We start from the raw sequence: 11,725 nt of genomic DNA, 5'->3' as shown, positions 1-11,725 counted from the left end.
GTCTCCTGGCCACTATCCTCTGTTGCAAGTTGAGAAATGTGATCTTTGTTTCCTGTCCAACCCTAGAGATCCAGAAGGCGTGGATCTGTCACAGAGAGTTACACAACATTTTCTACCCAAGTCCCAATTGAAGAAAATCCACAGGAAGACAAGGCAGGCTCTTTTCATCCTACCCGTAATGACTAGTCCATCATTACCTCAGTAACTTGATCATCAGCCCTGGTAGCAGATATCCCTCCCCGAAGCTGATGAAACAGGGCAGAGAGAAAGTATACAAGAGAAGAGGGAGGGAGGTTTCTCTAAAACAAGACCTACAATAAGGATATTATTGTCTAGAAGGAAATAAATAATTGAAAGTTTCTGAAAACTGGGATTTCTTCGTCTCAAATGACCTTATTAGCCCAAAAAAGTACAACAATTATTTTCCTCACATAATAGTAATGGTGGGAATCAAAATGAATCAGTAGATGGGGGATCCAGGTGGGAATGCTGCTACACCATAGTAGAATCGTTCTGGGAACCTACATTGGGGAAGGATCACTTGTAGCAGAAAGATCCAGAGTTGTATGGAGGGATCATGTCAGCAGTGATCACTTTTCAGTAACCGTCCTTTCCTGCTGATCATTTTAGGATCACTGTGAGGTCAGATTGGATGGTGGGAGTGGATACCAATTTATTTTTACTGCCTACATATGCTTCATGAGCTATAATTTGTCTTTTTCTCTTCCACAGATCTCTGTTTCTTTTCCTTACTTTCATGCCCATAATTTATCATACACATGTGGTTTAATGCTTTGTTGATTTGACATAGATTCCTTTTCCATTTCATTGATCGCTACTAAAAGATGCACAAGGCTTTCAGGTCCTCACATGAATAGTGAGATGAGATCCAACATCAAGAATCCGAAGCAGAGACACTTGTGGTTTCGGAATGTGTCAATAGAGCTTGGTGATTTTCTGTTGAGTTTGTTGGGGGAATGCATAATGATTAGGATTAGGTGTTTTTCTATTTTAAAAAGTTGCTTCTAGAGGCATAGAAGACAATTCTGATACACTGTTTAAATTTTCCATACAAATCCAGGCATGTTTATGAAAAAGAAAAAAACACCAGTACAAAACAAATAAGATCTGATCTGACTGGGCGTAGTGGTGCACGCCTATAATCTTAGCATTTAGCGAGGCCAAGGCAGGAGGATCCCTGCCTTAAAAATATTTTTAAATTTAAAAAATAAAATTTACAACTATAAATTTTAAATTTTAAATTTTAAAAATTTTAAAAAAGATCAAACGAGACAAATGCTATTCACATGTTTCTTGTCTTGTTATTGCCACTTCAAGTTCCCATTTATTTTGGCCAGTGATCGTTTGAAAGACTCAGATATGAAGTTCAAGGGCCATGCACTTTGTGTCTCTTACCCCAGTATTAATGCATTTACACCTGTCTATTTTTCTTTTTCTTTTGGTGGGGGAGAGAATGCCTGTTGTGTACAGCAAGACAGTGGGTCATTGTGTATGTACAAAAGTGATGTGGATTCCTCCCAGACTCATTAGTGACCGGGGCTGCTGGCCCTGTTTGGGTTTCCTAGACTAGAGAAAAAGACAGGAACCAGGATGGGAAGATGGACATGTTACATTTTAAGCTGGAGCTTCCCCAGCAGTCCACGGAGCACGTTCTCGGTGTGTAGCTCATCCTGACTTTCTCCTATCAATTAATTACATGTGATTCAGTCCACTGGGAGGCTGTCCTCTCCCTTGTGTCTTTTTTTTTTTTTTTTTTTTTTTTGAGACAGAGGCTCGCCGTGTCGCCCAGGCTGGAGTGCAGTGGCCGGATCTCAGCTCACTGCAAGCTCCACCTCCCGGGTTCACGCCATTCTCCTGCCTCAGCCTCCCGAGTAGCTGGGACTACAGGGGCCTGCCACCTCGCCTGGCTAGTTTTTTGTATTTTTTAGTAGAGACGGGATTTCACCATGTTAGTCAGGATGGTCTCAATCTCCTGACCTCGTGATCCGCCCTTCTCGGCCTCCCAAAGTGCTGGGATTCAGGCTTGAGCCACCGCGCCCGGCCTCCCTTGTGTATTTTTAATAGACCAGAACCCTTCTTCTGATTTCTAGAAGACCCACACTGTAGCAGGCCCTCTTCCCCACGTAGCTTGGGATTTAACTTAGGCCAATCGCATGGTTTTCACTAAAGTCATGTTAACTGATATGGGCTGTTAATAGCTCAGAAGGTTCTAGGCAGTGTTTCCTGCATGGCTACGCTAGGTATGTGAGGGCCCCTTAGGTTTCAGCCAAGACAGGTGACTCTTAGCACCCAGAGCCCTTCAGATCTGATGGCGGTTGGTATGTTGGTCCTTCTAATGATTTCAGAGGATGGTGACCCTCGTGATGCAGAGCATGGCGTTTCTCCAGTCCTCCTTTCCTGTCCCGGGATCCCAATTATATGTGAACGGAGACCTGAGGCTGCAGCAGAAGCAGCTGCTGAGCTGTGGTGGCCTAGATGCCCGATACAACGTAAGGGCGCTTCTCATCGTCGAGCTCCTTTGTTTCTGTGTGTTACTGTTCATCGAGTTCTTTGAAGAGGGGAATAAAAAATAGAAACATTTCTCTGTGGGTGGCTTTCAAGGGGCCTTCTGAGGAATTCTTGCCATGAAGTCTTTTCAGGCTATGAAGATACACATGTATTTACACCTAGAGGGAGACAGAGAAAAAAATCTGTGTTTGTTGAATAACTAAATTGTTTATTGTTTTTAGGTACACATGTGCGTGCACACACACACACACATATTCTCTCTTCCATACACACACTTGGAGTATGTGTTTCCAAGAGATTATGTAAAATGATGATGTAAAATGCTCATGTAAAGTATTTCAGAAATACTACTAGACAGTTTACTGAACCCATAACATATGCCACCCCTGAGTGCGGGGGGTTACCTGTATCGTCTCCTTTAATCATCACAGCAACCTCTGAGCTGCCTGCAATGTCCTTTCCCAGCACTCCAGCCGGTGGTCCCTTTGCTGTCCCTCTTGCTTCCTTGCAGCCACCTTGGCCTTTTTGCTGTTCCTCAAACCCGAGAAGCAGCTGCCACCTCAGGGCTTTTGCTTTTGCCATTTCCCCTGCCAGGCATCCGTGCGGCTTATCTGACCATGCCATTCAGGTCCCTGTTCAGATATCGCGGAGCACAGTCCTTCCCTGACCTGCTTCTACAGCAACAGCCCCTCCCTCCACCATCTCTCAGCCACTCTCTCCCTCCTGCCGCCTGGCCTACTCAGGACACGTGTTTATGTGTTTATTTGTTGTCTCCCTCAGGCTTGACAGCAGTGGCATCTCATACACTGTCACGTCTGTGCCTAGCTTATCATGTTACATGATAAGCTCACAGAGAGACTTGTTTAAAGAATGAACTCATTTTGCAGAAGACAAAACTGGGGCTTACAGTGATTAATTTTCCCAAAGACTCACATCTTGAAAGTATAACAGAGCCAGGAACTTTCTGTGTCCGGAACTCATGCATGTAATCACTCATTCTTCACCTTTATTTTATCACAGTGGGGACCATAGAAGTTGGGCTGCTGTACTTTGGAAAATGAAAAAGGGAAATTATCAGTTATAAGCCGTCCTCCCACCTCAGCCTCCAAGGGTACTGGGAATACAGACATGAGCTACCGCACCTAACCTTTTTTTAAAACAATTTCATTTATAATTTTATTTATTTTTTGTAACAAGGTTTCACTTTGTCACCCAGGCTGGAGTGCAGTGGCGCAATCATGGCTCACTGCAGCCTCGACCTCCCCAGACTCAGGTGATTCTCCTACCTCAGCCTTCTGAGCACCTAGCTGGGACTAAGGTGCATGGTAGCATGCCTGACTAAATTTTACATTTTTTGTAGAGATGGGGCATGTTTCTCAGGCTGGTGTCAAATTCCTGGACCCAAGTGATCTACTCACCTTGGCCTCCTAACATGCTGGCAGGTGTGAGCCACTGTGCCTGCCCTCGTACCACCTTTTTAATAAAAAAACTAGAGTCTCACGCTGTGGCCAAGGCTGAAGTGCAGTGGCCTACTTATGACTCATTGTGCCTCATACTCCTGGAGGCACCACAATGCCTATTTTATTGAGTTTGTTTTTTTTTTTTTGGTAGAGATGGGGTCTTTATGTTGCCCAGGCTAGTCTCGAACTTCTGGCCTCAAGCAGACCCTCCTGCCTCAGCCTCCCAGATTGCTGGGATTACAGACATGAGCCATGACATCCAGCAGAGAGAGATTTTATAAGTAGCTTTAAAACCCATGAAACATGGACACTGACCACTTATTTTCATCCCCACAGAAGGAAGGACAGAGTAAATGAACTTAAATTGTTGCAAGAGAGTTTATTCACCTTTGAAGAGAAGATTATTGATACTGCAGTAGGCCACCAAGAACGAGAGGGTGCTCTGTGGGACCAGCCTGGGTGGGCAGAAGGGTAGAAGGAAGAGAGGAGGAGTCTCCCAGGTGCTCACACCACATCCTCCTGTGTCCCAGGTATCCGTGATCAATGGGACCAGCCCCTTTGCCTATGACTATGACCTCACCCATGTTGTTGCTGCCTACCAGGAGAGGAACGGTGAGTCACAGGTAGAGCGCATTCAGCCGCTGCTCAGGACTTTCAAGGTTGGTGGGGGCAACAGAGACAAGCAGAACTGGAACCCTTGTGATAAAAATGTGAAAAGCTGTGAATGCTCAACGATGGGAGCAAATGTGCTGTCCAGGATTTGTCCTTTTCGTCCTCATCTTCAGACCTGGGACCGCCCCCACCCCTCCAGCATCCCATGGTCCAGAAGGTTAGTGATAGTTAAATGCCATCATTTTCCTACCACTGGCTTGATGAGTTTCCCTTTTAAAAAATGTAAGCCTAATTGAGTTGTTCCCCATACCACACCTATAACAGATGCCAAAGACAAATTGCTGTTCATGTTTTTCAGAGAGAAGCAGAGGACGTGGGTGACTCTCCCCACATTAGCAGTCCGGCAGGAGAACAGGAGTGCCCCTGCTTCCTGCCAGAAGGCACAGTGTGCTCATTCCTTACAGAGCTCTAGGCCAGGGCATGTGTTGACTCGGCTCGTTTGGCTGGTCAGTGACTGAGGTTTTCTGTAAAGGCATCTACAATGTTACTTGGCAAGCAGACGTCATGGAGACGACACACAAACATTTCACAAGGGAGACGATTGCAAATCCAGTATTGCTTTCTGATTTCATGTCATACATTAGCATTTTTCTAATAATAAAGGGAATTCTAAAACAAAACTAAAAAGCACGGCCCAAGAAACTGATGTTTTTCTTTACTTTTTTCACTCTTTATTCTTATGTGGATTTTTATTTTTTAATTTCTTTTTTCTTTTTTCTTTTTATTTTCGAGATGGAGTCTTGCTCTGTCGCCCAGGCTGGAGTGCAGTGGCGCGATCTCGGCTCACTGCAAGCTCCGCCTCCCAGGTTCACACCATTCTCCTGCCTCAGCCTCCGGAGAAGGCTGAGGTGCCCACCACTATGCCCGGCTAATTTTTTGTATTTTTAGTAGAGATGGGATTTCACCGTGTTAGCCAGGATGGTCTTGATCTCCTGACCTCATGATCCACCCATCTCGGCCTCCCAAAGTGCTGGGATTACAGGCGTGAGCCACCGCGCCCGGCAATTATTTGTATTTCTATGTAATAGAAGTATTTCCCCACACTGCTACAAAGTTCTAATTTTTTTTCTTGAAGAGGCACAGGGTCATGTTCTGATGCTCAGGCTGGAGTGCAGTGCTGTAATCATAGCCAATTGTCACCTCGAACTGCTGTGGGTTCAGTGATCATCTCACCTCAGCCTCCTGGGCCGCTAGGACTACAGGCACGTGCCACCATGCCCAGCTAATTTTTTTATTTTTTGGTAGAGAGAGAGTCTCAATATGTTAGCCAAGCTGTTCCCAAACTCCTGGCCTCAAGTGACCCTCCCACCTTGACCTCCCAGATCCTTGGGATTACAAGAATGCGAGACTTTGTCCAGCCAAACATATTATTTAGAGTGGCAACATGTTATTCTTTCAGTCAGCCATTCAGCAATTGTAGATGATCACATGACCATTTCCAAGTTTTTGACGTATTTTTTTTTTTTTTTTTTTTTTGAGACAGAGTCTTGCTCTGTCGCCCAGGCTGGAGTGCAGTGGCCGGATCTCAGCTCACTGCAAGCTCCGCCTCCTGGGTTTATGCCATTCTCCTGCCTCAGCCTCCCGAGTAGCTGGGACTACAGGTGCTCTCCATCTCGCCCGGCTAGTTTTTTTTTGTATTTTTTTTAGTAGAGACGAGGTTTCACCGTGTTAGCCAGGATGGTCTCGATCTCCTGACCTCGTGATCCGCCCGTCTCGGCCTCCCAAAGTGCTGGGATTACAGGCTTGAGCCACCGCACCCGGCCGACGTATTTTAATATAAATATTAGTCCATTTTACACGGCTGTAAAGACATACCGAGACTGGGTAATTTATAAAGAAAAGAGGTTTAATTGATTTGCAGTTCTGCATGGCTGGGTAGGCCTCACAATCCTGGGAGTAGGCACCTCTTCACAGGGCAGCAGAAGAGAGAATGAGAGCAGAGCTAAGGGGGAAGCCCCAAATAAAACCATCAGATCTCGTGAGAACTCACTATCACGAGAACGGCATGGGGAAACTTCTCTCATGATTCAGTTATCTCCATCTGGTCCTGCCCTTGATACATGGGGTTTGTTACAATTCAAGGTGAGATTTGGATGGAGACACAGAGCCAAACCATATCAAATATTTTTTTGACAAGTATCTTAACAAATTATATGTTAATCTACTTTATACACACAATTTTTAATGCTTTCGAATGATTTCTTTCAGTTCTGAAGTACAGAATATCCCACAGGAATAAAATAATATTTTTATAGCCAGGCGTGGTGGCTCATGCCTGTAATCCCAGCACTTTGGGAGGCCGAGGTGGGCAGATCACCTGAGGTTGGGAGTTTGGGACCAGCCTGACCAACGTGAAGAAACGTCGTCTCTACTGAAAATACAAAATTAGCTGGGTGTGGTGGCGCATGCCTGTAAACCCAGCTACTCAGGAAGCCAAGGCAGGATAATTGCTTGAACCCGGGAGGCGGAGGTTGCAGTGAGCCAAGATCATACCATTGCACTCCAGCCTGGGGCAACAAGAGTGAAACTCCTTCTCAAAAAAAAAGAAGAAAAAAAAAATATTTTTATAGCCCTCAATATATTTTGCCGATAGGCTGCCCCCAACATGGATTAATGGTTAATGATTGTATTGCAGTTGCCACCATCCTGAATGACTCCAGCTTCCTCTGGCTGGTGGGCAGAGCCATGAAACTCCATTTGTGATTAATGCTGTCATCCAATATCCTGTGGAAACCATATCATATCCTTTCTGTTAGAGAGGCAGTGGTAACTCAGCTTCCAAAAAGGAAAGATTCCAAACTTGTCGCCAGCAGAAACAGATGTGGGAACCTTTGATTGGAAATTGCTATAGCACTGTATCTCCACATAAATGACTGAGTCTGCTCTTTATACAGGGGAGGAAATCATTTCCTGTTCGTATTTCTTTCTGAGCCATTCTTCTAAGTCAGAATCATCCATATTTATTTTTTAATAATCTTTCATTATTCCTTTCATCTTAAGAGTATTTGAAATATTCTTGCCATTTCCTGTCTGGCCTAAACCTTAGTTTACTTTGACTTATACCATGTGGTCCTCAACTCTTTAACCATCTGTTCTTATCAGCCAGGATTCTGGGAGATGGTAAAGTTCGCCTGGGTGCAGTATGTCAGCATCCTGCTTATCTTCCTCTGGGTGTTTGAAAGAATCAAGATCTTCGTGTTTCAGAATCAGGTAGTGACCACCATCCCTGTGACAGCGACGCCCCGGGGAGAAATGTGTAAGGAGCACTTATCCTAGGAAGGCCGTTTCTGAAGACTCAGCAGGACCGTGGCTGCCTCATTGTCATCTCCTGGGAACATCTTAGGACCCTTTGAAAGAGCCCAGAGGACACGTGCGGGCTCGTGTGCTTTTCCCCTCAGAGACAACAGTTCTTTCCAGTTTTGCTCTACACAAGTTCCGTATCTTCAGAGCTCCTGCAGAATCACCAAGGACTAGTTTGTGGAAAGGTCTGAGAGTTCCTGGAGGCTATAATTAGCTTTTTGGGTTTTCTTCCTTGCCTTAGAGTTGAATTTCGGGAGAAAATGGCAGGCAGTTCAGACATCTTGGAAAGAGTCCCATCTCTGGTCAAGCAGAGACTTTTCCTCTGTTGAACTGAGAAACACACTGTGCATTTCTTCCTTCTACTGTGAGCCACTCTTACGCTTTCCAGGGCTCTTTTGTGACAAACATGCCAATCACTAGCACTTTGCACCTGGGGGCATCTCCATTTCCCATTCAGAGCTTTGATTTCCAGAGCTGAGGCGTCTAACTGGAGACCTGGAGGGGCAGGGCCCAAGGGCAAGGGCCGCATTAGCACAGGCATGAGGGAGGGCTGCTGAAGGCGACTTGGACACTTGGAAGGACACTTGGACTGTCCATCTCCCTTGGCCCAACAGTCAGTCATCTGTAATCAGCTCAGCTGAGCAGCCTTGGATCCCTGCCCAACTGTGGCTGGCTCTTCGCCCTGTTTTGCCCTCTGTCTGTGCCCCTGATGGCAGGCTAAAGTCAGAGGGGCTGTTTCATTCCCAGCCCCCTCAGCAGCACTGAGGGAAGGAAGGATTGTCACAGCAGGTTCTTTCTGGCCCTCACCCAACAGCCTGGGCACTTGGCCCTCCTCCTCCTTGACAGCTGTCCCCCTTCCTGCAAAGGACAGGGGCAACAGGAGTTGGTGTTGGGATTGGCTCCCACTGCCTGACAACCACAAGTTTATTTGGAAGGCTAGTGGGAAGCCCAGCGGCTGGCCTTTCCCTTGACTAAGGACCACAGTGCCCATCAGGGTAGGGCAGGCAGCTTTGGGAAGGACACAAGAAGCAGTGAGGGAGTAAAGAAGATGCTGGCCTGGGCAGGCCAGTCCAGCCTGGCCACTAGCAGAATGCCAAGCAGTTCAGTGGATTACCCTCGTGGCTAAGCAAGTGTCTGCAAGAGCAGAGATGGCTGGAAGGGGCCTGTGCACACGGAAGACGGCTTGTTCAGCCCATTCATCTCCTGAGGACACGTGCAGTCTCCTCCAAGGACAGACGGAGCTGCTTTCTGATCCCAAGCAGGTCATTACCATGGGGAGGACGTGGCCCCTGTGATCCGTGCTTCATGTTCACCCGGAAACATACCCCTCAGTGTGTGTCTCAGTTTACCTTGGAGATCATTATCCATCTCCAGCACCCATTTCCTTTAGGCTGACTAAAAACAATTTTGGAAACAAAGCTATTTTGAAGTATTCAAGCAGAGGAATTCCCTAACACTGTCCCCGTTACCTTTTTTTAATATTCAGGCTATTTTAGATGGCTAAATTTTTTTCTTGATATTTATTTATTTTTATTTATTTATTTATTTATTTTGATACGGAGTCTCGCTCTGTTGCCTGGGCTGTAGTGCAGTGGCCGGATCTCAGCTCACTGCAAGCTCCGCCTCCTGGGTTTGCACCATTCTCCTGCCTCAGCCTCCCAAGTAGCTGGGACTACAGGCACCCGCCACCTCGCCCGGCTAGTTTTTTTGTATTTTTTAGTAGAGACGGGGTTTCACTGTGTTAGCCAGGATGGTCTCGATCTCCTGACCTCGTGATCCACCTGTCTCGGCCGCCCAAAGTGCTGGGATTACAGGCTTGAGCCACCACGCCTGGTCCCCGATATTTATTTATTTTTAAAGATGGGGTTCTCACTATGTTGCCCAGGCTGGTCTTGAACTCCTGACCTCAGGGAATCCTCCTGTGTCAGCTTCCCAAAGTGCCAGGAATACAGGCATGAGCCAGTGTGCCCCATCTCTTAAGACTGAAATGAAAAATTGTTTGTGGTTTAAATCCCCAAAAGGTAATGAAACATGGAAAGATGACTAAAGAGATGTATAAACTTTGGTTTGCATTTTATTAAATTATTTGAATGCAAAACTTGTATGAAGAATCCGTTATGTTCTGTAGCTTTCTAATTAAAATGTTCAACATGGAAGGTTGTATTAGCTATTTTTGAAGCAGGGCTTTGGAGGGAGGAAGAACAGGGAAGGCTGAAGTTGAGCACACTTCTCCGAGTTACTCACCAACAGCCTTGCTGTGCCAGGGCTCTGCCCAAAGACCTTGGAGCTTTTGTTAGCTCCTTGGCAAAAGTTTCCTGGTCCAACCCCAAGTATATTAGGTTTTAGTGGAATCCACATGGCATATGGAAGCCACGAGTTGGAAAATTACAACTGTGTCTGGTGAATATCAAATTATTTACAGAGCATATGTTGGTAGCTTCTGAAACTGAACCACACAGCATAGTTGCAGGAGGAAGAAAGGTAAGAAATATACAGGATTTTGTCAACTGAGCTGAAGCCATAGATCAGTCATATTTGAGAAAATTATTGAATTTTTTTTGTGGGAGAGAAATCCCTAATTCTTCCAAATGATTAGTCCAGTTTCTGCCAAAGCAGGTGAGTTGTCTAATGCCCCACTGAGTGCCCATCTTGCAGCTTATTAAAGCAATTCTATCTCTTTGCCTCCCTCTTACCCTATTCTCCACATCCTCTCCCCTCTCCTTTTTCATGCTTTGTAAAGAGGTTTTGGATCTTTCTGGCCAGACAACTTCTAAATGCAGATTAAGGAAATGTAAATTACATGATCCTAAGGAGAATAATGATTACTGGCCAATCTCCTACCCAGAGTTATCATGGTTGGCCTTCTGGCACATATCTTTCTGTTCTGCACACTATTTCTAACTTTTTAAAAATCATGAACAGGCCGGGCACGGTGGCTCATGCCTGTAATCCCAGCACTTTGGGAAGCAGAGGCGGGCAGCTCACCTGAGCTCAGGAGTTCGAGACCAGCCCGGACAACATGGTGAAACCCTGTCTCTACTAAAAGTACAAAAATTAGCCTGGCATGGAGGTGGGCGCCTGTAATCCCAGCTACTCAGGAAGCTGAGGCAAGAGAATCACTTGAACTTGGGAGGCGGAGGTTGCAGTGAGCCTAGATCCCACCATTGCACTCTAGCCTGGGCTACAAGAGACTCTGTCTCAAAAAAATGAATATCAAAATCATGAGCAACACTTACGTGAACCCTGTACATAAATCCTTGTTTCTGGTTTATTTCCTTAAGATAGATCCTAGAAAGGAATTACCAATCCAAAAAGCTTATGACCATTGTTAAGAATCTTAATTTATCGTGTCAAACCACAACCGAGAAAGACTGCTCATTTCTTCTGCCAGCAGCAGGGAGTTCGTAAGATCCCATCACTATTTAACAAGACCTCGAAATGTGTCATCCTTTTCAGATGCCTGGGCTCTGCCGTTATTTGTAAGGGGGAGTTTTTTTTGTTTTTTTTGTTTTTTTTTTTTTTTGGAGACAGAGTCTCGCCCTGTCGCCCAGGCTGGAGTGCGATGGTGTAATCTCGGCTCACCGCAACCTCCGCCTCCCGGGCTCAAGCAATTCTCCTGCCTCAGCCTCCTAAGTACCTAGGATGACAGGCGCCTGCCAGCACGCCCGGCTCATTCTTGAATTTTTAGTAGAGACGGGGTTTCACCCTGTTGGCCAGGCTGGTCTCGAACTCCTGACCTCGTGATCTATCCGCTATGGCCCCCA

General features: G+C 45.9%; 1 protein-coding gene across 1 annotated transcript; it reads left to right on the top strand.

Annotated features, from left to right (window-relative positions):
* The first annotated feature begins 1,589 nt into the window (after positions 1 to 1,589).
* On the top strand, positions 1,590 to 10,059 carry LOC141409300 (transmembrane protein 231-like). The gene is made up of 4 exons (XM_074027652.1): positions 1,590 to 1,677; positions 2,367 to 2,510; positions 4,520 to 4,818; positions 7,764 to 10,059. Exons 1-4 carry the CDS (start codon positions 1,612 to 1,614, stop codon positions 7,783 to 7,785), a joined length of 531 nt encoding a protein of 176 aa, XP_073883753.1. The 5' UTR covers positions 1,590 to 1,611; the 3' UTR covers positions 7,786 to 10,059.
* The last annotated feature ends 1,666 nt before the right edge of the window (positions 10,060 to 11,725 follow it).

The sequence above is a fragment of the Macaca fascicularis genome, chromosome 20, assembly GCF_037993035.2.
Source record: "Macaca fascicularis isolate 582-1 chromosome 20, T2T-MFA8v1.1".
Classification (NCBI taxonomy): Eukaryota; Metazoa; Chordata; class Mammalia; order Primates; family Cercopithecidae; genus Macaca; species Macaca fascicularis.
This window is presented reverse-complemented; position numbering and strand designations above follow the sequence as displayed.

What these genes read in the sequence shown, in the direction of transcription:
- LOC141409300 (XM_074027652.1), top strand. Translation starts at nt 1,612, where the DNA reads ATGGGAAGATGGACATGTTACATTTTAAGCTGGAGCTTCCCCAGCAGT. An exon ending in GTCCACGGAGCACGTTCTCG is followed by an intron (nt 1,678 to 2,366) that starts GTGTGTAGCTCA and finishes TAATGATTTCAG; the next exon opens with AGGATGGTGACCCTCGTGAT. An exon ending in AGCATCCCATGGTCCAGAAG is followed by an intron (nt 4,819 to 7,763) that starts GTTAGTGATAGT and finishes TGTTCTTATCAG; the next exon opens with CCAGGATTCTGGGAGATGGT.